This window comes from Echeneis naucrates, chromosome 4, assembly GCF_900963305.1.
Source record: "Echeneis naucrates chromosome 4, fEcheNa1.1, whole genome shotgun sequence".
Taxonomy (NCBI): domain Eukaryota; kingdom Metazoa; phylum Chordata; class Actinopteri; order Carangiformes; family Echeneidae; genus Echeneis; species Echeneis naucrates.
In genome coordinates this window covers 15,281,489-15,309,355 of record NC_042514.1, presented here as the reverse complement: position 1 = coordinate 15,309,355, position 27,867 = coordinate 15,281,489, and the positions used below count along the sequence as shown (strand labels likewise).

Here is a 27,867-nt window from a genome sequence, read left to right as displayed (position 1 = left end):
TGAATATTTCAGACAGGCATATGCGAGAAGTTCAAAACTGCCCTCAAGGATATTCCTGAACAAAGAGTATCCTTGCTATTGGATGGTTGATGTGCAAAGCTAGTGTCATTCAAGCATTTACCTGCAGAGCAACACCACCACGGAATCGGCCTTGGCTGGGATGAAGCCCAGAAGGAAGACATTACGACAACCACAGTTGTAACACTCCAGCACTGTCTCACCCAGTGGCCCATCTTTATGTAGCGTTACCTCTTTGCATTTGGCTCTCACCAAGTGGTTCACAATGTGGCTGGTGAGGAGAGAGCAGAAGTCATATGAATGAATAATACATAAATAAGCAAATAAACTCAGCCATACTTCAATCTCTGAGATAGTTGTGGTTACATGACAGCAGAAATCTATTGATACATTTTTACATAGCAAAGGCTCTGCACTTGTATAGCTGTTATACTCTTATTGACCATCCATTAACATTCTTATAGCTCTTTCTACTATTCATACAGCCTACATGAGCACAATCATACACTGATGAAACAGTCACTTTAACGCATTGGCTTGATGAGAAGTTTGAACTGCAAAATTTGTAATACCATAAATCCTCTAATTTCCCTTCTATTGAAATAATTACCAGGTGTGTGGTCCACAGAAGTAAATACACGTTTGCTCAATAGACGTGTTATGGCAACCAGTAAACAAACTGGAGAAGGATATGATCAAAAAGTTTTTCAAAGTTTATGCACAGCCCGTGAAAACTGACAGGAGTGAAGACGACCTCATCCTGTGCTTTAGAGAGGGGCAGCCTTAGTCTGCTGGACGGCAGGCTCTCACCCAGTTGTGACAGCGAGGCCAAGACAACATCCAAGCAGCAGCACAAGACAAAGAATGAGATGAGGAGTTGTTTGACAGTGAAGTCACTGTGCTTGGCAATGCAGAGAAGGATGATAAGGTTGGGAATCAGAGGAGTAGTGGGTGATGGATGAAGAGTAGGATGCTGTTGGGTCAGGTTGGTCATTGGATAATGATGAATACTATTACAGACCAGGTTATTTGATGTAAGCTGCGATTATTTTAATATTTTGTATGCTACATTTTGTTTACAGATTTTGTTTGTGACTCCACATATTTTGATTTTGGTTTGATTATAATTGTCATGAGGTCACAGAGATAAGTTTTTGTCTCACCATTCTGATGTACTCCGCATCACAAGATATTGTTTTAAAAATGGCCACCAATTTTAAAAATTCTGACACCTGCCTGCAATTTGCACCTTCTTCCAATATTCACCCAGTGCTCTCTGAAGCTTAGGCAAATAAATGCCCCAGCTTTATTTGGAGGATTTATGGTATGTACAAATTCTGACCAATTATTCCAGTGTGTTGCATACTTTTCTTCTATTATAATCCTAACACTAAACACTGTTCATTTTGTGCTACATCTAGTGCCACAGAGAAAATTAACACTGTTGAAAGATATATTTCAATAGCTTGATATCTACTTTTATGAGAGAAAATAATGTTTAAAGAGTCATTACACACCTGCCCGATGTGTTGCCACGTCCATTACAAAACCACTTCTTGCTGGTATTGCAGTATACCACACATGCTGGATCATGTATTCCACAGTAGCTGCAAAATGATAAGACATCAAGACAGCATCTGAATTACAGTAATACATAGTACAGCAAAGTGCCAAGGCAAAGGTAAGACCACGCTAAGCTGAAAAAAGCTCAAATTACTGTCAGCAGGGTTAGTACTTTGCATCTAACATGGAATATGCTTTTCAAAAGTTCAGCAGTAACGAAAAATGTTTAATGGCGTCAAACACTCCCCATAAAGGACTCTTATGCAGGTACCTGCAAGCGTGCAGAGGCAGGTCTTTGGTATAGTACGCGTCTTCCTCATCCTCCTCAAAGTTGAGCTCGGCCAAAAGCTGGCTGGCGGCTTTGGCCACGGAGTGTTCGATCCCGCCATTGTGAAGAGCCTCATCAGGACCATTTACCTGCAGAATAAGACAAGACTTGCCAAAAAAAAAAAACCCACTAACCCGACATAGATTCAAATTACTCACAACTCTCCGCCAGGGCGCGGAAATGCCAGTTAGTTAGCGGTAAGTTGACAGGTTGGTACATCTCTCGTCACTTTTTTTAACGAATAAAGTGGCATCTGAGACTCTGGGTAGTTCCTAACAGACACTCTTGGGTCCATTAAGTTGACTTTTGCGGTTTAATTAAAATGATTTCCAGCTAACGACTGGCCAACAGCTAGCTAACATGAGCGGTACATCCACTGAGCTAGCTGGTTAGCTAACTGGCGCTAACGTATGTAAACGGCACTTCATCACGCCTTTTTGTGCGGTTGAACGCGTCAGACCTGGCTGTCCAGTTGGCTCTGGGTCTGCCCTTGAGTTTGCGTCTGGCTGGGTAGGGTGAAATCGGTGAAATCGTACTCGGAGCCCTGGGTATCCGCTCCGAGCAACTCCGTTTCCTCGGTGTCCAAGAAAGTGAGGGTCTGGGAGCTCGGCCCGTACGCCTCCACACTCATCTCTACTCAACTTTCGCTTTGCTGAAGGATTTCCGGAGGCTGCCTGTTGATGAACTATATTCCACCGTATCTATTTATCAACAGCCGAAGAATGGGACCGACGACGAAGTCTGGATTTGAACCTAAACAAAAGGGATAAAAATGGAAACAGAATCTGAACCGGCAGGTCCAACGGAGACTGTGACGGACTCCCAGCGCCGCTTACTTCTGTGACGTCGACAGTGTAGGATGTGAGCAGAGACGGGTGCGGGAACAGAGCTCTTACTCTGAGGCATTTTAGGGAAATTGAAACAAAAACTATGAGACACTGGGGGACAATAATGGGAAAGTATTTGACATTTATTTTGTACCTAATGAAAAGAGGAAGAACTCAACACATCTGTGCTTATAACGCATATACTGAGCTCCTTTGGTGAATGAGTTTTGTTTAAACAATACATCACACGGGAACAAGAAGGAAAAAAATGAAGTGATGTTGGCAGTGTATGTTGGATTCTCTGATTTATTGTTTCCGGTAGTATATTTAGCACAAACACGGGTCAACGGGTGCAGAATATGATCAGCCGATTGTTTTTCTTCTAAGTGGAGCTTTGTTGTAACATTTAAAATCTTTGATTGAGGCCTTAAATGTCCAATGATCCGTTTGTATCTGTGCGGCAGACAGGTGAGAACCCCAGGCGTTCATCTGGCATATGCAAAGTGCAAAAACATAATAATAATAATAAAATAAAAAAATCACGAAGTTGAAAAACGGACAAGAAGACATGCTAGTAATCCTTAAATTGTCTTTACCCCAAAGCCTTGGTGCTCTGAAGCTCTGACTGTCAGGCGTGTGCCTTTGCAAACCCTGTCTAATTACATGAATTTACCACAGGTGGACTCCAGCCAAGTAGCAACATCTGAAGGATGATCGGTGGAAACAGGATGCACCTGAGCTCGATTTTGAATGTCATGATAAAGGCTCTGAAGGCGTGCATATGATTTTTTTGTTTTATATTTTTGATAAATCAGCAAGGATTTCAAACTAACTTTTTTCATGCTGTCATTATTAGGTAATGTGATATTTTATTCCATTTTTTAAAATGATCATAACAAAATATGGAATACGTTAAGCGCTTTTAATCATTTCCCTATGCAGTGTAGGGAAGCTGATTTTGTCTGTGTCATGACAGATGATGTTTTATAATAAATACTAATTATATTTAGGACTGACAAAAAAAATTCTACTGTCATCCGCAACTCACATATATATTAATAGTAGAAATATTAATACCCGGACAAGTATTAATATTTCTACTATTATTCCCACAGCTTCTGTTATTTATATATCTATTCCTACGACTACGATATCTATCGTATTTGTGCAATAATTTTGCCGTCTGTGCCATTTACGATCAGTTATTCCAAAATTCACAGTGTAAGATAATTTGAACTCTTCAATGCATAGCTAAATGAATTCATTGACAAAACCAAGAAGGGGGTCCGGCGCAGACACACTACAGTTGTTTTTAGGCGTGGTCTCACGTGCCTATTTACAGCGAATCAACGCACGATGCAGCACGTGGTGAGCGTGTCAGAAAATATTGATGAGGCAGGACTTTGATACAAGATGATTCAACAGAAGCCATACAGGAGATACATACTGTTTTCTGGGCTGTTCACGGCAGCCAGGAGCTCATCCTACACTCCACACAGGAAGGCAACACTGATCATCAGATTCCTGTCTACGAAATATGCTGTGGAAAAGCTCCAGGAAGAACAACCAGCTCTACCTGAAAGAGGAACCTACTACAAGGGAAAAGGGAAAGCAATCAATGTAAACTGAAAGATGAATTATAAAGTAAAAAGAGACAAAGTTAAGTGTAATACTGTGCTAAACGGCATATATTATTTAAGATGCGATTTATAGTGAAATGAAGTACGCAATATTCGGATCAGCTCACACTCAATCCCAGTGCAGCGACTCCTGTACTGGAGCAAAAGGTTACAAAACATTTCATTTTTTTGTTTGTCGGTGTTCTTACTCGCAATCCTATTCGTTCTGCAAATGCCGCGGTAATAAGAAGACAGTTAAAGTATATTTTTGAAGGGGACACACAATAATTTACGTAATCTTTGGAGAGATTTGAAGCTAATGTGATTATTGTTGTACTCTCTATAGTGAACGGGAAGAAGAAATTATATGTCATCTGCTTTTTCAACATGTATACGTGCCGAAAAACAGGACAAGCATTTCAGTGGAAAGAAAAAGACCTTTTCATTTGTTTTGAAGATAATGACAAAGAAAACGATTACATTTTTTTGTAAAACCAAATGAAAACCAATTTGTTTTGCTAAGACTAATATAAATGCGTGTTTTATTAAATAAATATTTTCTATACAAATTTGATCTTTTTTAACACTCCTGGCAGAAACTGTTTTTGTTTGTATCTAGAATTGTTAATAAAGCATGACAAAAAAACGGGTGGTGCTCAGCTTCCGGTCCTCCTCTTCGCCAGGTGACGCTGGCGAGAGAAATGGAAATGCGGAAACGGAAGTGCGAGAACCAGAGGAAGAATAAAAGGCTAAGTAAATGAAGATCGTCGCATCGTGGCCAAGACAGACGCCAATAGAAATATCAGAAAGAGATCGTTACAATGGCAAGTATCTGACTTTAAGGATGTCCAAAAGCGTTGATTTTGGTCTTTTACATCTTCGGTAGCTGACCTGTAGTTTAGCACTGAACCGCCGGCTGACAGTGTTATTCTTTAATGACACACACGCTAAGTGAAGTTAGCTCCTGATGCTACATTGAGCAGATTCTACATTGTTTGGCAAACACAAGTCTTTTAAAATGAGACAGAGATTCAGACAGGACAGTTTTACACCTGCTAAATCACGAATCAACGATTGTAATCCACACAGTTTCGTACTTCATTATCTTTAAATATATGAATGGAAAATAATTTGAATCGTACTCCAAGCTGTGTTTAAAATTTGGTGAATATTACAGAGATCGCTGTAAGTATGATAAATTATTTAAAAACATTCTTTATTGCTACTTTATTCATAATATCATACAATAGCCAATGCCCACTAAAGTATTTAAACGTACAAATGCATATGCACTCAGCATCACACCATCAATCACGACCCAAGACCATTTATCAGTTTAGTGAATCGTTGTTTTGAAAATACCTCGAGCAGCTCCATATAACACTGAAACAACACACCACTGGGTGTATTGTGTCAAACCAGCGTTTTGCTTCAAATGCAGTTCTGGTTGTCAGATTAATTATGGTAACTGAAGACTCGTATCTGTCCTTTCTATTTGCAGCTTCCCCTCTCTCTGCTGAAGACTGCCCAAAACCATCCTATGGTGAGGAGTTACTGCGCTTTTACTTCATTTAAAAATATTAAGAAGAAATAAGTTTTCTGTTGTTCTAAGTCAGCCATCAGTAAGATAAATATTTATGTTCTAGTTAGTCTGCCATCTAATAAATTTACAGATTAAACATAACTGGCAACCAAGTTCATTAGGTTTGGCTGCCTGCTTCTAACTTTTGTTCTCTTTGTTCTTGCTTTGGTATTAGCTTTTGTATTTAAAGTTTTAATTTGCTTTGTAGAGAAATAATCAATCATATTAAAGCTGGCGACCTTGTAAATATCTAGATGAATTGACTTGGACCAATATTATTGTTTCTTTGCAGCCTATACTTTATTATTTGGTCCCACGAGAAGTAAATGAATTTTAACTTCTGCCAACAACTAAAGGTTAATCGTGCGCTCTCTCTCTTCAGCTGGTAGAGCTTAAGAATGGTGAGACATACAACGGTCATCTAGTGAGCTGTGACAACTGGATGAATATTAATCTGAGAGAAGTCATCTGCACATCAAGGGTAATGCTGAACTTGAATTTTTCTGCTGTCACTATGGACATAATGCTTCAGAGTGAGGAGATAAAAGTAAAGAGCGTGTTGTAAACATCTATGTGGACCAGTTTTCTCAATGTAGAGTCCATTAAGTGTGGGCAGATGGACATGGGATTGTCTGAGTGTAGTAGGGTATGACATGTAAGGTATATTTGAAATCAAATAAATTTTAAATATAAATAGCACTACTTTTATTCATTTTAGTACAAACATATTCCAACTCGTACACAAAGTTCATCTAAACTTTCCCTACTGTCAGATATGGTTTATACTGAAACTTGTTCACTAAAATCAATAATGGAAAGTAAGACTGATGGTATGATCAGGAGCCATATATTGACACTTCCACTGACATCTGACAGGATGGAGACAAATTCTGGAGGATGCCTGAGTGCTACATCAGAGGAAGCACTATCAAGTATCTGCGCATCCCAGATGAAATCATCGACATGGTGAAGGAGGAGGTTGTGTCAAAAGGCCGTGGACGAGGAGGTTCCCAGCAGAACAAACAGCAGGGCAAAGGAAGGGGAGGAGCTGGCCGAGGTGAGTGGAAACACTTCATGTTGATTAGACTTACTTTTGGAATGTGTTTATTTATTTATTTTTGGCTATTTGGTGTCTGGTGTCATTGCTACTACAAAATTCAAACACTAAAGGCCACATACTTGGTAGAAGACGAATTTACCCAGCAATGTAAGTCAATAGACTCAACTGGAGACTCCTTACGGTTTTGTTGAAATATCTCCGTAGTTATCCCAGGAGTTTCTGCAATCGTTTGACTGATTTAAGATCTTTCAAAAAGATTAGATTTTTTCCCCCCGCTGGTAATTGGACATATTAAAAATATGAGGTCTTCCAGCCATACCTTTGTAAGTGTCATCATGTCCAATGGCAGTGAGAATGATCTCTGTCCTGCATCGTGTATGGATTTACTGTTCACTGCTGTGGTTTCTCTGATCCACTAGATTGTTATGAAGTGGACAGTTTTTTTTTTTTTTTTAAGAGTTTCTGGCATCCTCTGTCAACATTTCTCTACCACTAAGCTTTAATTAAAAGCATTCATATCAATCTATTTCCAATGCCATCTTATGTCTCTCTCGAGGTCTGTTTGGTGGTCGTGGCAGAGGAATGACCGGCAGTAGTCGAGGCCCGCAGCAACCGGATAAGAAACCAAGCAAACCACAGGGAATGAAGAACCAGCACTGACTCACAACATGGAATCTACAATATAGCACATCCTTTTTTTTCCTGAAGGATCACTCCATCAGTTCAGATAAAATTATATCCCTGGTGTCCCTTTGGTAAGGAATTTGTCAGTACTGACAAACACACTGGGTGTTGGTAGAGGCCATGCATGGGCACTGAATTTAGTTTTTAACATCTGCAGGTTGGTCCTTCATTTCCTGTTATCATATACCAGCGTCAGGTCCAGAGCTCATAGGGTCTACCATCAGTTTGAAATGTGTATAATCATAACTCGGCCTTTAATGTCATGAGTCGTATTTGTCATTCAGTTTTGTGTCAGTTGGTACACTTAACTGAGGTTTCTATTTTTAGTTAAGTTTTTTTTTTTTTTTGGCTAAATTTGGTTGTTCACTTGTCAGCGTGTGTCCTCAGATTTTAAGTAATGAAGAAACTGACCAGCCCCAGGTTTTGTTGCATGAATATATTTTCTGATTTGGTTCAGTTAGTTGGCAAACTTTGTATGGCCGCTCCACTGTACAATTAGCAGATTGTACAGTGGAGCAGCCCCACTTCCCCTCCCTTCCCCTAGAAAAAGCCCAATATACTTTTATGTCTCATGCTCTTATGTCTGACCAGGTGGAGTCCAATGTGTATTGAGTTGGTTGGGTTTCATTTTATTTTTGTAACAAAAAAATGTTGTACTTTATTTACACGAGAATAAAACAACTTTTGTTAAACTGGTTGTAGCCATGTTAAAGTCATCCTCTATTCCCACCCCAATAGTTGAATCTGTTTGTCAAGCTTGGGCAGACAAGTGAATTCCTTCCTTCATGGCTATATGAAGACATCTCTCTACATACAGCATCAAAATTAAATGGCATTGACAATAAAAACTAAAAAGCAAAAATCAATCGCGTTACCATGTAAATGTGAAGTAACATTTTGCAAATTAAGCACTGCAACAAAGAGGGAATCTTTATTTTTTATAAAGATTTCTCATAAAGAATCTTTTACAATTTTAAAGATTTGATAACTAATCTTCAACGTCTTGGAACGATACCAAGTGAATGTGAAGTCTTTTGGACTGAAATTGAAGGAGCTGTTAAAATATGAGGGGTGGTAATGACAAAAAAGGCATAAAAATCACAAAATTTAAATACAAATGCTCCTGCTGGACTTTGGGTACATGTCCAAGAGGCTATTTTGGTTTTGTCTTTGAGCTGATAAAATGTACTGATTCATTTGTCCACATTAATTTGGAGCGAGGGGCTCATTTTTGTTGTCAAGCTGGCAGCATTGAGCCAATTTTTGTTGTGCATATCTGCAACCAATGAAATTCCAAATTTCATGCTGTCTGAGCTCTGAGTTTTGGGTTTGTTTAAGCCCCCAAAAAGTCAAGTGCTTGCGCTCTAATAAAGATGAACTCCTACAGATGCAATAGGGTTCTGTAGAGTGCTTTCGTTTCATGTTCATGTTCAAAAGTTGATAAAAAGTTATCAAATTTAATAGATTTCAAATGCAAAAGTTTTTGTTTACATGTAAACTTAATCAACATGTCATTTCTCTATTAGTCATGTCATTTAACATGGATTTTTTTTTTTTTTTTTTTACATTAGTAGAATTTCTAGATAATTCACTATCACCACCAGCCCAACTCTTCACTGAACCACATCATGACAACCCAAGGGGCTGGATGTTAAAGCAGGTCCAAGTATGAATCCATGGAATACTACTACTGGTTATTATAAGCAATAATTAATCATAACTGTCAAATATTTAACAGGTTTGAGTTTTAAATGAATGAATCCAAACCAAAATTCCTTTACAGACTTTTATGCACATCTGCCCAAGAACCAGTCATTTTATAGAGCATCTCAGACACAATGATTAGATCAAACTGTTCCTATGATAAGTCCATGAGAGCAGCAGCCTTTTAAAACACTTTCAACCTCAATCTCAGGAAACCAGCTCTACTGTCACTGGCAGGAGGAAGATTGGTTCTGCTGTGACACCTGACCTCACTGAGCCAAATCACACCCACGTTCCTAACTAAAGCAGGTTCTCTCAGTTTTAAGTGTGAATAATCTAAAATAGTAATACTTTAATTTAGTTTAGTCTTGAATATTACAAAGAGGGTTCATTGAAAAGAACCTGGCTTTTGTGAAACTAACACATTGCTTAACAGTGGCATGTAATCTTAATCTGGGACAAAGATTGTGGCTGGACGTTTTCCTCATTTAGCAGTTAACATTGTTCTTAAAACTTTTAAATGCCGGAAGTCATAACACATAATTGTTTGACTACGGCCCTTTTCTCTACTTTTGTCCTCCAAGCAGGTGCAATACTAACTCCTCATCTTCAGCAAGGGAGAGACCAGTGTCCAGAGTTGTGAGCTCATCATCCTGCTGCATCACTTTCTTCCTCTTCCCTATTGTGAAGTTATTTTCCTCATCACTGTCTTCACTGCTGTGCTCCCGTTTTGGACACTTTATCTGATCCTCCCCCTTCTCATCAGATGACAGTTTGTCAGGATCTGGCAAGGTGCTGGGGTCAAACTCATCTTCGCTGTGATTACCCAGAATATGCCACTATCCTCATCCTCATCAGACTGCTGTCCATGCTGCTTGCTGGCCTCTCTCCTGGCTGCCTTCGCCTTCAGCCGTTGCTCTCTGTGTTTGGCCTTCACTTTCCGACTGTACTCCTGCTTGTCAAACTCCTGATCTTCACATCTCAGTCTCTCCCTGGCCTTCTCCACGTTGATACCAGAATCCTCCTCCTCCTGCTCGTCTTCACCAGTCACTGCACGTTGGACTGGTGGCCACAGTTGTACAGCCTCTCCATCTTCACTAAAAGTTACTTTGGTGTTGACTTGGAAGTTTCTCTTGAGGACTTTTTTGGCATCTTTGAACTTGGTCTTTTTTTCAGTTTTCTCTTTAGAGCCCTTTGAAGGTTCATCCAGACTCTCCTCCTCTGTTAGACTAAAGACGTCCTTTCTTTTAACTGTCAAAAGCTCCAAGTCTCTTAAGTCATCATCATCCTCATTGTGATAAGAATCAAGTAGTTGTACATTAGACTGACCCACATCATCATCATCATCATCTTCGCCACTTTCCTCATACTCACTTTCATCCTCAGAGTTTTCATCTTGAACCTCAAGGGGGATGTTTCCTCTCAGCTGTGCTTTAAAACTCCTCAGCTCTTCATTTTCCTCAGACTGCTCTTCCTCTCTCTGTTTGCTACTTTTAGCTTTCTGCATCTGAACTTTATTTAGGAAACGCACTCTTGGAGCAACAGCGAGGCCCAGAGAGATGGCATACTCGTGAATCTGGAGTTTAAAGACGTCAAACACCTCTTTGTTCTTCATCATGTAGATGGAGCGCAGATAGGACACAAAACATCTCTGGGCTCTCTCCTTCTGGTCCTTCTCCTGGGCCAGGAAAGCCTCCAGCTTCTGCTGGATGTTCTGCAGTTTGTCTGGATTCACCTGTAATTCATCCCACAATTATACAACAATCGCATTGTTTATGTTGCAAAAGAGCAATATCCCAATCAAAAATTAATATGATCATGTGATGGCTATGATTGTTTTTTTTCCCCCGTTATAACAGCGAACTCAGTGTGTGCTTGGCACTGTAGATAAGTGTAGAGAAGTCTATTTCCAATAGACAGGGGAAAAAAGTTTCACAGGACTCCTGCACTGGTGTGAACCATGTCTTGAAAAAAAATTGAGGATTTAATTCTGTGTACACTCCTGCCAAAATGACAGTAAATGCAGTAAGCATGAGAATCTGAAAGAATAAAAAAATTTAATTGTGTCAGATTTCTCTACATTCGTGCCTCTTTTTGCTGTAAATCAAAACTCCTTCACTCTTCTTCTTAGACTCCGTTCTAGAAACAAACATCAAGATTCATATTAGCTGGATGCTGACAGATCAGATTAGAGTTAGTCTGTGCCGTTCAGCACTCTGAAAAGAACCTCATAACATAATTGGCGTCTGTAAAATAATTTTGCTTGTAAAGTATGAGGTTTGAGACATTTAAATGTCTCAACACAGATCTACATAACTTTTGAAGTCCAAATATATATTTCTAGGTGTAAAAAGTGAATGATCAAACCACAAGCATGATAAACCAGTTCTTCATGACACCAGCTGCATTTTTTTTTTCGTCCATGAGAATGCCCTTGAGTTTAGATTTTACATCCTTTAAAACTTTGGCACAATGAACAGCCGGAAAATTGCGCTATGTAACATCTGTTTATGTTCTTATGTTGTGTTTTAATTTGAGTTTATATCCCCAAACATCACAACATAATGCTGTACTAGCTCTCATGTGCTGGTTTCTGGTTCTCTGCCCTCTGTGAGTAGTGTGACAGGTTATGGCTCACCTGGATCTTATTGATAGGGACTTTCTTCTCCTGCAGCTGGCTGATCATGCCCTTCTCCTCCGATGGGTTTAGCAGCAGCAGAGCCTCTCCACCTTCCTTATACCTTGCTGTCCGGCCCACCCTGTGGATGTAGGTGTCTGCGTCCTCTGGACAGTCAAACTGTAGCACCCAGTTGACAGCTGGGAAATCCAGGCCTCTGGCAGCAATATCAGTGGCAAATAGCACAGCATTGTGCTTTCTGAGGAAGTCATTGTAGACCTCCACTCTCTTCATCTGCTGCTGCTTGCCATGCAAAGCCAAGATGGGCATGCCAGGTCTTAGGCGACAGAAGGCCCTGAACAGGTACTGTACCTCCTTGCAGCAGGCAAAGAACACTATGATCTTCTTCTTCAGGTGGCTTTTGATGAAGGAGTAGAGCATGTTGATCTTCTGGTGGAGATCACACACCACATAACTTTGCTCCAAAGTAGCTGGAGTGCTGAACTTAGCCTTTTCGTGAACCCACGCATACTCTGGGTCTTTGAGGCTAAGGCGAGCCAGGTCTTTGACTGACTTGGTCTGTGTGGCGGAGAATAGCAGCGTCTGTCGGGATGTTGGAAGATTTTCCAGGATGGCGTTGAGTGTATCAGCGAAGCCCATGTCCAGGATGCGATCCGCCTCGTCCAGAACCAGAATCTGGAGGTTTGAAGCATGGAAGGTGGCGTTCTCGTCCATGTGCTGGAGCAGCCGGCCCGGGGTGCAGATGACTATGTTGGTGCGGTGGATTCTCTCCATTTCGCTTTTCACCTCCTTTCCACCGATGATGAGCCCGGCGGAGAACTCGTGGTTCTTGCCGATCTTGCGAAGGGTTTCAAATGTCTGGTAGGCGAGTTCTCTGGTGGGAGATATGATGAGAGCACCGAGGCCGTCCATGGCGCTCCACTGCTGTCGATACAAACACTCCAGCACCGGGATCAGGAAGGCCAGCGTCTTACCGGAGCCGGTCTTAGCCGCACCGAGAACATCTTTGCCTTGCAAAGCGAGGCCAACAGTCTGCTTCTGGATCTCCGTGGGCTGTCGGTACTGACACTCCTGCAACCCCAGTAAGGTTTTCTTTGAAATGGGGAAGTCTGAAAACTTGACGACCTCTTTGCTGTTGATATCTCCATACCTGCCAACCAGCTTCTGTATGTACTCTTGCTCGACCTGCCACTCGGGCTTCTTCTTCTGCGCTCTGTCTCGCTTCACACGAGCCTTCGTTCTCTGGTACTTTTTCTTCCATTTCTCGAAATTTCTCACGGGGTCGTCTCCGTCTTGCATCTTAGCAGATGGACCAGATCGTTTTTTGTCCATGATAGAAACGTAAAAAAAAAAACAACAACCAAAAAAGTTGAGTCAACACCACTTAACAGCCACTACTGAAAACAGCGTGGTAAAGACAGTTTTCCGTCGCGTTCTTTGCGGCGTCATCATGCGTAAGCACGTACGAGTCCTCTGCGTCATCACGCAACCTCCGCTTCTTCTTCTGACCTTACGGCAGTATGTGTCCGTGTTTTGGTGCCTTGCTGCTCCGGAGCCGGGAGTCACAGTGACAAATATTTTATTCTTTAGGGGACATTTTGATGTTTGGTAGCTTGTCAGAAAATATAAAAAGAAAAATACCTAACAGCCGCTCCTTACACCGCACGTTATGCGTACTTTTCAACCTAGTTTTACTATAAATTCCTTTCCATGCAATTTCCTTTGAGAAAAACAAAACAAAAAAACAGCATTCCTTTAAAAACAGTGTGAGAAAAGGAGGGAGCACTTTGACCTGTTCTCTCACTCATCCTGTTGAATTCAATTATTGGCCATCCTGCAGGTAGTATTTACAAATATTGCAATTTGCTGGAGACAGTTGAAAATAAGTTATTGTTCCCAGTATCAGCAGGGAGGACAGGTACACAAATGTGAATCATGGTAAACTTGAAACTGTACTATTTTATATAATTTAACTGAATGCATTTAGGGTATATTTGAAATTTTCACATTTGTATACAAAAAAAGCTCCAGCAAAGGGCTTCACGTTAGTAGCAGTACACCGATCCACCGTCCATTTTACAGGGGGCGGTAATCCAGGAAAAGATGTTTGCTGCTGCCATTAAAAAAACATCAGAAGAAGGGCAAGAAGCCGGAGCAGAAGAAGAAGATTTTTTTTAACATTACACAAGACGAATGATAAACAAGTACCATCAGCACAAACCAAAGTGAACATCCGTCAGCCGAGGCTCGTTGACATTGCTGCATTCCCTATGCTCCATAAATCATGGCCGAGAGGCAGGACACTGAGGTAATACCTGTAAGAGACCCAAGTGTTGTGTTGGTGGCGGAAATGGGGCACAAATCTCTTCGGTTGTGAATAACAGCATAAAGTCCAGCTTTAAGTCCGATAAACAACAACAACAACTGCCTTCAGACTAAACTGTGATTGCGGAAGCTGGGGAGCTGGACTGGTGCTAGCTCAGCAGCTGCAGCAGCCACGACACTGCTAATGTAAACAGTTTGGTCTGGAAACACAAAGTACATAATGCATAAAGTTAGGACCTTTCCTGGGAGTACATGGCCCACCAGGACAGCTCTCACCCAGCACCAGGGTTTTTTCAACACCTTACAGCTGGTTCAGTAAGTGAGGTGTCCTGCAACTAAATGACATTCACACATTCATGTCAAAACTTGAAATGCTGTCCATTCATGGCAGGTTCACCTGAAGTGCTGCAGAGACATCTATCAGTAAACTGGTCCAAGTAGACCTTACAGAGTTGAAAACTGGGCTCGGCTTGCTGTGAAATTTGGCTGCACAGAATCTAGCAGTGAACCATAATTTCAACTGAAGTTCTTGATTACAGTTGTACTAAATAAGCACAAATTTAAAAAAAAAAATGCATTATCATTCATTTATTTTATTTGTTCACCTGACTGAAGAATACTGGGAATATTTAATTTATTATCTCTGTGTATGTCTCTCATTGTAAGGTGGAAGGCGCTGAGCAGATCTACTTGCTGATGAAGGAAGATTATCGAATATCTAGGAATGTGCGTCTGGCGTGGTTCATTGGCAAACTGAACCAAGTGATCTTGCCATCCTCAGTGCCTGATTTGGTGAGTTAGTTAAGTGTTTACTTCCTCTCTTTTCTTGTGGTGAGTAAATATGAATGTATATAGAGTAATATCATTCCATATGAATATGAAAGGCTCCCAAACTGTACATATTTTCATCAGTCCACCATCAGACAAACTGTTTTTCATGTATAATAGACTGGTGAGTCTCAGGATTGAACTGTTATTAATGACATTCATCATAGTATACTGTTAGGAATTGGCATATAACGGAAAACATATAAATAAAAGAAAAAACTTTGGAGTGCGTTTTCAGAAGATTCTCAAATAATGTGTCACTGTGTAATTAGTCACTGTGACTAATGATTGATTTTTTTATTTTTTATTTTTCCCCTTTAATTCTCTTATGACTTACAGCTGAACTCAGATAATGAACTGGATTTGTTAAGCATCTTACCAAAAGGATGGCAGCCAGATTCCCACCCTACCTTGTCCCCTTGCATGTTGCTACCATCCACTCGGGCCACATTCCTTGCCCGGAGGTACCGCTTCATCATCGAGTTAGACCTCAGCCCCTCCACCAGCATTGTGGTAAGACTTCAACACCAACACCTGGTTGTATGTTGATTTCCTGGATTAACAAGATCAACAAATGTTTATCACAAAAAACAAGTCTATAGATCTAGATATATGTTTGTGTTTTAGCTCTATTTTATTTATTTTTTGTGCAGGAAGACAGCACGGGAGAGATGATCTTCGATGAGGTTTTTCATGCACTGTCAAGGTGTCTGACTGGTCTATCTCTACCATTCAAAGTCCCTGGAACTGATCAGCTTTTCAAGCCCAAGATCTTCATCACCATATTGGCATATTCATCAATTATTGGCCTTGCTTCTCATCAGGTCTTTGGACAGTAGCTTGTATATGATCATGTTTTTGTTTCCAGAAAATGTTATTCCAGTCCTCTGACAGCCTGTATTCTCATGCAGGTTTTGGTACAGGGCTGTCAGCTTGATAAAACAGACCTGGATGAGTTCCTGCATCACATCTATCAGAAGCTCAGAGCAATGGAGAGCAACATTGCAGAAGTTATCCATCAGCAGCATGAACAGGCAAGTGCACATCAGCACTTTGGCATGGTGACTGGTGCTACTTGACTAATGTCCTTGTAGCTGAAATGATGACGTACACTGATTTTTATTTATTTATTTTTTTCATTTCCCGTGCCTGTAGTCTATGGAGACGGTACAAAACTCAAATCTCCATCGAAACCAAGTGGAGGACCAGCCCCAGTGGAAACAGGGTAACATTTCCATGGTGTCAGCGGATATGGGTCTGGTCAGCATGGTACGCCAGGGCATCCTGGCCCTTCAGTTGCTGCCTTCAAATTCCAGTGCAGGTAAGTTTGTGCCCAGTTTGCTATTTGAACTCTTGATCGAGGGTTTGTCCAAAGAGTTAAGACTCACAATAAGAATGAAAATGCAGAGTTTAAGAGAGAAATTAAAATTCCAGCGACTTTCATACAATTCAGGCACACCAAGACTCACACATCAGAAAATGCAAGTATTGATGTAATGTGTATATTCCAGGTATCATTATAATCACAGATGGAGTGACAAGTGTTCCTGATGTAGCAGTGTGTGAAACCCTGCTGAACCAGCTCAGGAGTGGAACCATTGCATGCTCCTTTGTGCAGGTGGGTTTTGCTGCTTATGAGTCGGCATCATTTTCAAGGGGAATGTTAATGAATATTAATGAGACTGTATTTATCTTTCATCCTTTTTCAGGTGTACAACCTGTTGCTTCTTTCCTTTGACTTTTCAATTAGTAATTTCTGAATAGGTTTGGGAAGTGGGAAGTAAAGAGGCTTTTGGTTGAGAGTGTTTCCCATTATTTTCATGGTCCAATTTTAAATTTCACTTGTGATTGGGCATACTTTGAGGATTGTTATTTTAGGGGTCTGCTGATCAAGCTGAAGCTGGCCAAGCTGGCTTGTGAACAGACCAGCTGGTATCACAGTAAATTGGGAAGAGAGCTGGGTCGATACAGCAGAGGCTTACCAAGAAGAGGAGAAATTAGCCATTTCTTCCCTCTCTCATCATGGGCAATGTTAGATCTCTTGAATAAGATGGAAAATTTAACAGCAGGATGGAATATGTAACAATGTCAACAACAATTTTGAATTTTGTTGTGTCATGAAAATGGCTTTAGTCTTGATCCAGAGTTTATGAGTTTATCCAGAGTTTATTTATGAGTTGCTACAAGTTGAATTGTGTTGGGTTTTTTTTTCCCCCAGGTTGGCGGCGCATACTCTTATGACTGTAGCTTTGGATACATCCCAAATGTAGAGCTGATGAAGTTCATCTCATTAGCTACTTTTGGCTCATACTTGATGAGCTGCCCTGAAGTGGACATGGACAGCCAGGAGATGAATGCCTACCACAAGGCGTTCTTAACTTACTCCTTCCTCAAGACCCCAGACTCTATGTCTTCAGAGTATTTCTCTGGTAAGAGAGCTAATCATAGTATAAATTGTGAGAATGACTCAATTGGTAGGTTGACACGAGGTTGACCAACTCCACCTATATTAATATTTTTGGTACTATAATAATTACTCTTCAAACAAGTAGTATGTAGTGTCAAATAAAAAATGTGATAAAAACGTGATGAGATGATAATAAATAGGTCTCCTAACTACTCCACTATTTTGTAGTTTCCCAGCACAAACTATTTAATGAGCACTTGGTGTCGGCTAGTGGTAATCCTGCTCTGGTCATGAGGAGGAAGAAGCACACAGAAAAGGAAGTCCATGCTCATTTGATCAGCATAGTGTCTGTGAGACTCAGAGAAGGCTACACCATCAGAGAGATCTGCCTCACCAAAGGTAAACTCCTGTGCTTTGTCTAATAGAAAACAGCAGAACTCTGGTGCAGTGTAAAACTTTTAATTCTTGCTGAGAATGAGGCTCCTCATCTCTTTAGGTGGGACTCAGCTGGAGGTCAAGCTGGTGTTGTTATGGAAACACAACATGCATATTGAGTACCTGGCAGCCACTTGCTGGCCTCTAGATTCTGCCAAAAGAGCAACGAGGGTGGAGGTGACAATGGAGGGCAGCTATGATATACTACATGACATCAGTTGCACTCAAAGGAAACCCATCACAAGCCCATATCGCACTTCTGTCATCCGCCGCTTCTGGAACACACTGCAGAGGTACAGGACTTGTGTTTATGTGGAGTTAATTCAAGAGAAGGGGAGACTGCAGTTTCGACCACGTTAGCACAGAAAATTTTATCATACATTTCATAGAAAGTGATTTCAATAAATGTTTATCCTCATTATATTGTCCACTAACTAACATGTGTCCCTCCAGCATCAACCAGACTGATCAAATGTTGGTGCACCTCCAGGCTTTTAATTCAGTTCCTGAGAACTACACGATCCCTGAGAGCACTAAAAATGGAGTGCCTCTGTTCTACATTCCCCCTGGCTCCACGACTCCGGTAATGTGTGCATGTACAATGATTACAGATTGATTTCACCAGCATGGGTAGAACATGTGACTTGGGAAGATTTGTCCTGTTTTATCAGGATATACTAGGGAATAGAATTTTTCACATACTGACTTTATGTTCAAAATCTGAAGGTGCCACTTACAAGGTGTCAAAAGAGACCTGGATGTTTGAGATTTATTTTATTATTTCACAAAAAATTATTTTAAATCCATGTTCCAACTGATAAAGTTGAACAAGAGGGACCTCTTTCCCACAAAGGAAAAACAGCCTATTAATTACGCAGTTAGACAGTGGTATCAAATGATTTTGTATTATTGCCAAACTAATGATGAATTTCTTCTCCCACTGAGCATGTATTGAAGTCTGATATATCGTAGTCCTCTGAGCAAGAAATTAACAAGAAAAACAGAAAATCAGTATCATGGCTATACACATGAAAGAGCTCTCATGATTGCAATTAAATGAATGATCACCGCTAATCTGCATTTCTCAGTTGGCGCACCTAAAATGTTTTCTATGTTCTCTGTTTTATTTTTTCCATTTACAAATAATCTTCAACTGAATAAACTCCTCTCGTTCAAGGTCCTTTCCCTGCAACACAGTGGATCCAAAGACTCCCCCCAGTCACAGTTTGCTTCCTATTGGAAGCCTATTCTTTCCATGGATGCCAACTTCTGGCAGAGATGGCTGCACATGCATCGCATCACCATCATCCTTGAACATGACATGTGAGAAATTTGTACTTTAGTTTTGCTCACTGTTTAAGGTTGATTTAGAGAAAGATAAGACTGTGGTTCTTTAATGTTGGTCCTCACTGGTGAATCAAGTGATAATCTTTAAAAAGCTTTGTGTATATTGCAGTGTCTAATGATATTTATTTTGCATACAGATTTTTGGCTCTTTGTTTTTGTTTGTTTGTTTGTCAGTCCTTTATCACATTATTCAATTTGTCCCTCAAGGCCTGTTCCCAAACACCTGCACACAGCTGGAAACAATGGACGTTACAGCACCATTCAGTGTCGTATTTCCCACACGGCGCTCACGTCACTCCTGAGGGACTGGAGCAGCTTTGTGCTGGTGGAGGGCTACTCATATGTTAAACTCATATACAGGTGAGATAATGGAAACAGCAGCATATTAATGCTGAAAAGAAATCGCCTAAAGCTGCAAAGGTTTACCGCAGAATGGCGTTCTCACCAGGATGTGGGCCTGTTGGTAAGTGGTTTAAAACGTGGATTGTGTGACCCTTCTTCAGATCTTCTTAAAATCGAGGGGTAAATAATCTGATTAAAGTGGCTGTATGTTTTTTTTTGCTATCTCTACATAACCAAATGAGCTTTAACAGGTGTTTACTCAAGAGTCTAGAACAAGTGTTGATGTTAGCATAAAATTACATTCCTTTACTCTAGAAAGTTATAAGTTAGAAGGTTTGGGTGTCACTGTCTAGTCACAGTACTTTTGTTCTTTAAAATGGGAAATTCATGCAGGGGAAAAAAGTAAACCAAAACTCAGCTAATGTCTGTCTCCACAGTTCATCTGACCAGCCTCCCATATCCTTTTATCTTGTCCGACTCATCTCCAAGACGCCCTGCATGGTGCTGCGCCTCGGTTTCCCTATTGGCACTCCAGCCCATGTTAGAAACAAGGTATTGGGAATACAGTATCAGGAACACTTGTGCAAAGATCTGTATCTGCAGCAGATCATGTGTTTGTGAACACTGATGTATTGTTTTGAATTGATTATTTGTCATCAGATTGTGGATGAGCTGAGAGACCAGATCCTGAAACTTCGCTTCCCTTACCGTGTTCAAAGCAAAGAGGCCACTCCGAAGAGCAAGAGGAAAGTTGTTGGCCACCCATCACCATCCAAATCTCCCTCTATCCTCGCTCCCAAACTTGCACTGTCAGACAGACCCTGTGTGGTGATCCTCAATAAACCCCTGGAGAAGCTGCTCATAAGGTCAGTGTCAGTGGACTGTGGTGTTTCATATTGTTCTCTACAATTTCTGTCTTTTTTTAAATCCCATGCATAATAAAAAAAAAAAAAAATTAATATTGGTTAAAAGTGTGTGCTACTTCGAACGAGTCTGACTGTGATGTCTAAACTGGTGGCGATACCAATTGCGATTAAAGTGGTGTGGATGATCTGCAGGTATGAGAAGTTGCCCCTGGACTTCAGGACTCCATTTATTTTAAACATGGAGAACTTTCTGCAGCCCTCGCACAGCTCCATTTCCCTCAGCATGGCAGCCAACCGGACAGCCTCCTCTACCCTAGCCTCTTTGTCCCGTTACTTCCTGCACCAGCGCTGGGTTTGGGCTGTGCAGAACAGCCAAGGCCCAGCTGTGGCCATCCAGTCTGTGGCCCACATCCTGTCCATGATTGCTGAGTGCGTACACACACTTTCAAGTTATTCCAGCTAGTCAGATCCTACTTATGTTGATATTACAAATGCATCTTTATCCCTTACCATAAAACAGGTCGCCCTTAATATGGGCGTCATACTTTACTCACCATGTTTTGGTCTCATGTAAAATGTGCAAGTTTGTTGACTGTTGTTTTCTTGATGTGTGTGTAGCATCCGGATATCAGAAGGCTTTCACTTTGCTGCCAGTGGAGAGGGCATAGTAAATATGGTGATCGAGCTGCCCATGAAGGTAGACAACATCGAATGGCTTGTGGCACTAAATATTTCAGTTCACCTCATTCCTGTTGTGTTTATGCGCATTTTATTGCTAGTGGTTGCAATTAGTTTCCTCTGAATGTGATTTCAATCCTCAGGGGATGTCAGCAGACACAGAAAGAGAGAGTCACTCTTGCATTGTTCAGTACATCTTGTTTCCACCTCACTCCACCTCTACTAAGGACAGGTGAGACTGGTTGCATAGACTGAATGTGTTGGTTTGTATCTCAGCTTAACAAAAAGGATGCATCGCTGTTTAGTTCTTACAAATTCAGAAATTGTGTGCTGATTCTTGATTTTTGTCTGTGGTCTAACCAGTCAGTACTAAGTGATGTCAGTCCTGCTTTGGCAGTTTCAGCTGACAGAAGCTGCTGCTTCATTTATTCGCAAATTCTTTATTTTAAAAGCTTTTATTCCTGAAAGTTGACTCACAACCTAAACTACTCTGTTCATCATCATCATGGTTTTCTTGTTTTTGGCAGCCATTTTTCTGCTTCCTACGAACTAACTATAGCTAACTAACTATAGCTAACTAACTATTTGGAGATATTGGAAGATGAAATCCCCCTTCCTTACTCCACCATCTGATTATCAACAGCATTTTTGATTAGCTAAATACATAAAACATCTGGGCTTTTTCTTTTTTTAAGGTCTGAATTCATATCTTTGTTGTTTGCCATGGTTTGTGTTTTGCCACTAGTGTAAAGTACCATTACTACTCAATGCCCCACTTAATAGTAGCCCTTCAATAATAGAAAGAAACCAAGTGAACTGACCTGCTGTGATGAAGATTTAGAACTTGGCTCATGTCCTAGTAGATGGAAAACATTGCATTGCAATATATTTGAATTACTTAAATTCTGTAGGTTTGTTTTACCTGTGTACATTTGTTCACCTCTCTTTTTTCATTCATGGCACTTCAGCTTCTCCACTGATGATGACAATGACACTGAGGTGGAGGCTGTAGACATGGACGCGGAGCTGAACCTGGTGACAGAGTGCTGGGTAGAACCACAGAGTGGTACAGTGATGAACTGCACGGAACAGCATCGCCACTTCCAGGGCCTCACGTACAATGAGATCCCTCAAGCAGTATGTATTCCTGTAATGTACAACATTTGAGTAACTGTCCATCCACCATCTGAGGGTGATGGTGTGAATATGTGTGCATGCAAAAATTCAAGGTTACTGTTACATTCACAAAAAGGGTAATCTACAATCATGATTATTTCTACTTTTTTTTTTAGAACTTTATGTTAGAAAAAACCTTTACAATACGAAAGGGAAGGGTTGAGTGCAGCTCAGAAACAAAGTACAGTTTTCCATCCCACCCACTTCTTATCCCTTCTTGGTGAAAGGAGCAAACCCATGGGCATACGAAGCATTTCAAAATATAAAAGGGTTGTGTGTAGGTGCTAACTGTGTCCAAAGAGAATTTAACACAATTCGATGTAAAAAAAAAAAAAAAAAAATTATATATATATATTTGCCAAAATTTCATTTTATGAAGTTGCCACTGATTGTGTTGTTACAGATTTTCCCAACAGATCTAACGTGTATGTCCACCATGATGACCTTTGAGTATCTGAGCCTACTGTGTCAGAATAAGGAACAGGTCTGGTCACAACCAGCTGGAATCAAGGGTGTGACAGGTACTGCAGTTTTTCTACATTACATGCATAGTAACCAGTAAACGTTCTTGCATGAAAATGGCGTATGTTGTCAATGGAACAGCTGCAGATAGTGCCAGCTTTATTTCAAACATCACTACGGTCTTTCAGATGCTGCAGTTTCTACGTCTATTATGCTCTTGTAAATTCAAGATTATAACATTGTGATACCATCAGTCAATCAGTTATACTCTTTCAATAAGAAATTTTCTTTTATCAGAAAAATCTGATTTACTTGTGTACTGCCCTCCTGCTGGTCCAAGCCTTGTCTTCAGCTGTTCCCAAATTCTATCAGAGCAGGGCCTTTCCTCCCTAACTTTTCATTGACACAGTAGTTGGCTAACTCCTGTTAATCTGCAGCCGAGTGAAACACAACACTTCTACACAGATGCAGATGTTTAAAGGATTTGACAGTTCATTCATCAAGAGAACATATCAACCAAATTGTTGAGGGTGTGAGCAATCATTTGATACAACTGAACACACATCACTCAATATTGGCACTATGGTGGCACATGAACTCACATGTCTCATCACAGTTGTATGTATATTTGCGGTCGTTCACACCGTCAGCTTGACATGAGAATGACCAAACAGTGAACACATTGCTTGCTTGATATTTTTAAATACCAGCTGTGTTTCATTTTAGTTTAACAGTGCTAAAAGAAAAGTCCCTGTCAGGTGGTTTAGCACTTCTGTAAAGCAATTAAAAACGATCGTCATCATCAGTTATCACTCATTGTCAAAAAATCAGATAGCCAATAATGACCAGAAAAATTCTCTCTGCATATTTATCAGTTATTATGTCACTTCATGCCCCCTGCTGCTGCTGACATTGTAAAATAGTGACTTCTGGCTCAGAGTCTTTCTTTTTCCTGTGTGCAGCAGAAACTCTTGCCCCTGAAGAGAGCATCCACATCATTCCTTTTCAGTTTGACCTCATTCAGTTGCTCCCCAAATGTCAACAGGTTGAACTCATATTCCTCACATTCAGTACAGGTATGTTATAGTCATGGTTTATGTTGGTCACAGTCTTCCCATACGGTCCCATTGTAATACTGTTTTCACAAAATGTGTCCTCTTTCTTCCTTCTTTCATCCTCAGTGGTGGAGAATGAGGAACAAGTTCACAGCTCTACCTATCTGCCAAATGAGCTGCTGCTGAGTCTTTTCCACAGTAGCCTGGAGCATGAGCTCAGTGACAGGGAGATCCCGTTAGCTGACAGCGACCACGTTGCCCTCATGCACCACATCTTAGAGCGAGAACGAGATGGAAACGAGGCTCCTTTCTCCGTACCTTTTATTAATGGTCAGTATTTAATTTCGTTTCAGCAGTTTTCTTTGGACGGTGTTAAAAAACCTACCAGCCTTATAGTTGATCTGTCCATAAATCTATATGCTACGTTCTGTCAGAGTGTGTGAAGCCTGCAGACAGACAAGATACAATGATGTCATTCCACACCAACGGCAGCAGCAAAGAGGTGATGGGATCTACCAGCACTTTGCAGGTGATGTCCAAAATCAAGCATACTAAAAAAGTCAAAGTCAATACTCTTACCTGCAGTATTATATATTCATGATTCCACTGCATATGTAATGAGTGTTCACCACTGGAGTGATAAACATGTTTCCTCTCTGCCTTTTGACAGAGTTTCAGCAACACAGACCTTGTGGAAGAAGAGCCCCTGCTGGTGGAGAGCAGCTGCTCTACGCCCCACTGGAAATGCTATGCCAAGTACATCAGCCCCCAACAGATCATCCTCACCTTTCTTCCTGCTTCTTTCACAGGTACGCCTCCATCCATCCATTATGTTATCTGTCAGTGACACAGAGGGGGCTGGGACTAATACCAGCTTATCATGGGGGGCTGTATTGTAGACAGGCTGTTATTCCATTTCAAGGCTAACATATACAGGCAAACAAACTTTCACACTGACACCTGCAGGCAATTTCAGTGTAACCAATGAACCAAAACATACATGTGTTTGGACTGTTGGAGGAAGTTGGAGTAGGCTCCTCTCCACAGGGACAGGGAGAAGGTGCTAATGGAACACAGAAAGACCTCAGGCCCAGGGTTTGAACCGAGAACCTTCTTTCTGTGAGCTAACCACAGCTCCATTATGCTGCTTGGTGCAGCTCCGGTTTTCGTATACTGTGGGTCTCTAAGTTTGAAAGTTAAATGTGGATGTTGTACTTGTTTTGTAGATGTTATGATGCTGATGACGACAGGGCTGGAGACAGAACCTCACAGTAACATCAGCATGCAAGATGACACTCTCACCCCCAGCATTAAGTCTCAGGCTGATACCTTGTCTGGCTCCACCGTTGGGCTGGAGAGCTCCGAGTCTACCCTCAGTTTGGCCAGTAGACTGCAAAGGTGCTCTAGCAGTGGACATTTTAATTCCAGGTCCCCTATACTCTCACCTATGTCTGAGGGTCATATGTGGCCTGCTGACCCACAGGTCCTTGACCATGACTCATGGGACAGTCGGGTGTCAGAGACAGAGAATGGGACACTTGACTCAGGTGAGTCAGAATAATTTTGTTAAGGGCTCCAGTTAGAAATTATTGAGGTAAATTGATCATAAAGCAAATAGAAAAGAGCAAAGGAGCAGATTAACCTTTTGCCCAATACAGTCAACTACTTATGGCACAAAATCAGGATGCTTACTGGTTTTAGATAAATCCAGGAGATCAGTGGTTTCAAAAACACCCCAACCAACCTATCTGACTCCAACAATTAAGTCACTGGGATCACATTTTTCTCATGCTACCACGTGATTGGCTGAACTGATAATTCCATCAACAAGCAAGTTTACAGGTGGTCCTAAAGAAATGCCCAGTAAGGTTACTACTAATAAATATATTTCACTCATGTTGGTTTAACAAAATACCTTTACAATTTTTTTTTTTTTTAGATGGAGTCCACTTTAGCACAAGTGACAGCGGCCAGTTGAAGTGTCCAGTTTATATCTACAACTGCTCTATGGAGCACCTGAAGGAGCAACTGGTACACCCCAACTCAAGCCGCCTGCCCAAGGATGTCTTCAGGTATTGAGTTGACCAGGAACAAAAGAAGGGTCCAAACAATGATGTGGCCTTACAGATATGCCCATGTAAAGGCCACACAAAATGACAGCAAAGCCTCATTTTAGTGGTGTAGTTGTACAGCAGAGTGATTAGAGGCAGACCAAAGCTAATTGTCTGAATCAGCCTACCAGTAATCTTTTTGAAGGGCATACGGAGTTTGAATTTATTTTATCTTTATGAGAGGGAGTCTTTTGTTTGCACTAATTGCTGCCACAACCAACTATTAATAGAGTAGCCTACCAGCCTCTATTATATAATTTCCTAAACAGCAACGGCATAGAATGTGTTGCAGGTTTACAGGTGGGGTCTGTTGCAGCACTTGCAGTTGTTAATTTTTCTTAATTGTGGATGAAAGCTACTGGAAAGTATAAAATGTGTTTTTTTTTCATCAATTAGGCCTGCATTCCCAACAGTAAATTCCACCCTCTGTCTCTCCTATGGCATTTAGCAGGTTACTGTCTCAGGAACGCAACAATCCATCCTCTTTGACTGACCTCATGACTCAGCCTCACAAACACACGGAGCTGGCAAACTACTGCAACCTGTTGCAGGAGCATTACTACCAGAGCTATGTCAAAGGTGACCTATATCCTTAACTGTATCCACCAACATATACCTGCAGATTAAAAAGTTAGCAACAAGAATAATTAGAGATATGTGGTTTGTAATGGCAACTGTGGTTTCATCTCATGTTTAGCTGTTCACGTTCTCCTCAGAATGAACTGTAACTGATTTTGACTTTGGTTTATGACCAAAACCTGCAAAAAAAATAATGTCTGGTGCTAATTAGTCATTATTTGTAGGGCTGGGCAATATGACTGATATCACTGTATTTCTATTGGGCAGCAAAAAGGGGACCAACAAAAAAATTATGGAAAATTAGACTATTACTTTAAGACTAATTTTGAAAAGATGTTTTTCTTGATTTACCGTGGGTCTACATTCCTAACCTCACCTATGGTCAACCCTAACCCCAGGGAGAGGGAAGTCTGGGCTTCCCCAGATAAAGCGGTAGAAATTGGATGAATGGATTGATATTTTTGTACATCTCAATTTGTGTTTGGGTCATTTGTTAATGCCGATGAATGAACATGACATGCTGACTCCCTGATGTCTCGTAATGGTTTTGGTAACAAGTATATAACGATTAAATTATACAACTAAATGATCAATATTATTACAGGTGAGGTGAAATATAGTAAAAATATTTAGCCAAAAGCAAGTGTGCACATATGTGTTAAAATCCAAATGAAAGTCAGTGGCAGTGTTAGATCCAGCTGATGATTGCCTTTCTGTGCTCCACAGGTGTTTACCGCAGCCTCCAGCAGTTCTACAACATCAGCTCCCAGGATGTCCTGATGGCCATGGACTACTGTGAAGAGTCCCTGCAGGAGATTGATGTGACTTCCTTCCTCCAAACCCTCTGTGGACACATAAGAGTATTCAGGGAGCATCGTGGAGCTCCAGGAATGGGCAAGAATCCAAAACCTTCAAAGAGTCCTGCCACTTTAATCATTGGACAGGTTGAAGAGGAACAAGTAGATGACACAGCAGCACAAGCATCCTTGTCTAGGTAAGAGTTGCGTAAAATGAACCTGACCCTTGTTTGGTACTGAATGAGGAATATTCATTTACATTCACAACACGCACACATTACTGCCATCCTGACTGGCTGGTAAATGTGTCTGTCCACACCAGGTAGTCGCACCTATCATAAATACTGCATGTGGGTGGCAGGGGCCAGGCCAACTTCAGATTGAGAGTATTCAGCTCTTGTGTGATTTGGAGTTGTAGATTGAACCAGTGAGGTTG

The 27,867-nt window shown here is 40.9% G+C and overlaps 4 protein-coding genes across 10 annotated transcripts in view; 2 read left to right on the top strand and 2 right to left on the bottom strand.

The window, feature by feature from the left end:
- Positions 1-94: 94 nt before the first annotated feature.
- On the bottom strand, positions 95-2,595 carry LOC115042507 (putative regulator of nonsense transcripts 1). Its single transcript, XM_029500772.1, has 4 exons — positions 2,370-2,595; positions 1,853-1,998; positions 1,536-1,625; positions 95-289 (listed from the first exon to the last, which is right to left on the bottom strand). The coding sequence occupies exons 1-4, from the start codon at positions 2,538-2,540 to the stop codon at positions 118-120; spliced, it is 579 nt and encodes a 192-aa protein (XP_029356632.1). The 5' UTR covers positions 2,541-2,595; the 3' UTR covers positions 95-117.
- Positions 2,596-5,068: 2,473 nt separating this feature from the next.
- Positions 5,069-8,602, top strand: LOC115042267 (U6 snRNA-associated Sm-like protein LSm4). The gene is made up of 5 exons (XM_029500376.1): positions 5,069-5,179; positions 5,857-5,898; positions 6,320-6,418; positions 6,814-6,994; positions 7,554-8,602. The coding sequence occupies exons 1-5, from the start codon at positions 5,177-5,179 to the stop codon at positions 7,655-7,657; spliced, it is 429 nt and encodes a 142-aa protein (XP_029356236.1). The 5' UTR covers positions 5,069-5,176; the 3' UTR covers positions 7,658-8,602.
- Positions 8,603-9,923: 1,321 nt separating this feature from the next.
- LOC115042230 (probable ATP-dependent RNA helicase DDX10) lies at positions 9,924-13,367 on the bottom strand. The gene is given in 3 exon segments (XM_029500313.1): positions 9,924-10,226; positions 10,229-11,120; positions 12,024-13,367. Coding segments are annotated over 3 exon segments (2,499 nt in total). The 5' UTR covers positions 13,356-13,367; the 3' UTR covers positions 9,924-9,951.
- Positions 13,368-14,210: 843 nt separating this feature from the next.
- The window catches only part of szt2 (SZT2 subunit of KICSTOR complex), a 55,253-nt gene continuing 41,596 nt past the window's right edge, over positions 14,211-27,867 (top strand). For 5 of the 7 annotated variants that reach the window (XM_029499280.1, XM_029499277.1, XM_029499281.1 and 2 more), the window contains exons 1-28: positions 14,211-14,331; positions 15,015-15,140; positions 15,516-15,689; positions 15,830-16,000; positions 16,088-16,210; positions 16,332-16,497; positions 16,688-16,794; positions 17,395-17,605; positions 17,812-17,982; positions 18,080-18,311; positions 18,472-18,601; positions 19,196-19,341; positions 19,573-19,725; positions 20,145-20,259; positions 20,368-20,573; positions 20,766-21,002; positions 21,192-21,270; positions 21,395-21,483; positions 22,220-22,388; positions 22,831-22,948; positions 23,852-23,965; positions 24,071-24,274; positions 24,379-24,473; positions 24,615-24,753; positions 25,171-25,491; positions 25,884-26,016; positions 26,504-26,634; positions 27,361-27,628. In XM_029499280.1, coding sequence (XP_029355140.1) covers positions 14,308-14,331; positions 15,015-15,140; positions 15,516-15,689; positions 15,830-16,000; positions 16,088-16,210; positions 16,332-16,497; positions 16,688-16,794; positions 17,395-17,605; positions 17,812-17,982; positions 18,080-18,311; positions 18,472-18,601; positions 19,196-19,341; positions 19,573-19,725; positions 20,145-20,259; positions 20,368-20,573; positions 20,766-21,002; positions 21,192-21,270; positions 21,395-21,483; positions 22,220-22,388; positions 22,831-22,948; positions 23,852-23,965; positions 24,071-24,274; positions 24,379-24,473; positions 24,615-24,753; positions 25,171-25,491; positions 25,884-26,016; positions 26,504-26,634; positions 27,361-27,628 — 4,352 coding nt within the window. In that variant the 5' untranslated portion in view covers positions 14,211-14,307. The remainder of the gene's footprint in view (positions 14,332-15,014; positions 15,141-15,515; positions 15,690-15,829; positions 16,001-16,087; positions 16,211-16,331; positions 16,498-16,687; positions 16,795-17,394; positions 17,606-17,811; positions 17,983-18,079; positions 18,312-18,471; positions 18,602-19,195; positions 19,342-19,572; positions 19,726-20,144; positions 20,260-20,367; positions 20,574-20,765; positions 21,003-21,191; positions 21,271-21,394; positions 21,484-22,219; positions 22,389-22,830; positions 22,949-23,851; positions 23,966-24,070; positions 24,275-24,378; positions 24,474-24,614; positions 24,754-25,170; positions 25,492-25,883; positions 26,017-26,503; positions 26,635-27,360; positions 27,629-27,867) is intronic. The other 2 variants (XM_029499279.1, XM_029499278.1) reach the window with 2 other exon arrangements.

Bases quoted from the DNA above. Each gene is read 5' to 3' on its own strand.
- LOC115042507 (XM_029500772.1), bottom strand. From the start codon at position 2,540: ATGAGTGTGGAGGCGTACGGGCCGAGCTCCCAGACCCTCACTTTCTTG. The intron at 1,999-2,369 runs GTCTGACGCGTT...CTTATTCTGCAG, and splicing joins AGAGCCAACTGGACAGCCAG to GTAAATGGTCCTGATGAGGC. The intron at 1,626-1,852 runs GTACCTGCATAA...ATCATTTTGCAG, and splicing joins CTGCCTCTGCACGCTTGCAG to CTACTGTGGAATACATGATC.
- LOC115042267 (XM_029500376.1), top strand. The intron at 5,899-6,319 runs GTGAGGAGTTAC...CTCTCTCTTCAG, and splicing joins CTGCCCAAAACCATCCTATG to CTGGTAGAGCTTAAGAATGG. The intron at 6,995-7,553 runs GTGAGTGGAAAC...GTCTCTCTCGAG, and splicing joins AAGGGGAGGAGCTGGCCGAG to GTCTGTTTGGTGGTCGTGGC.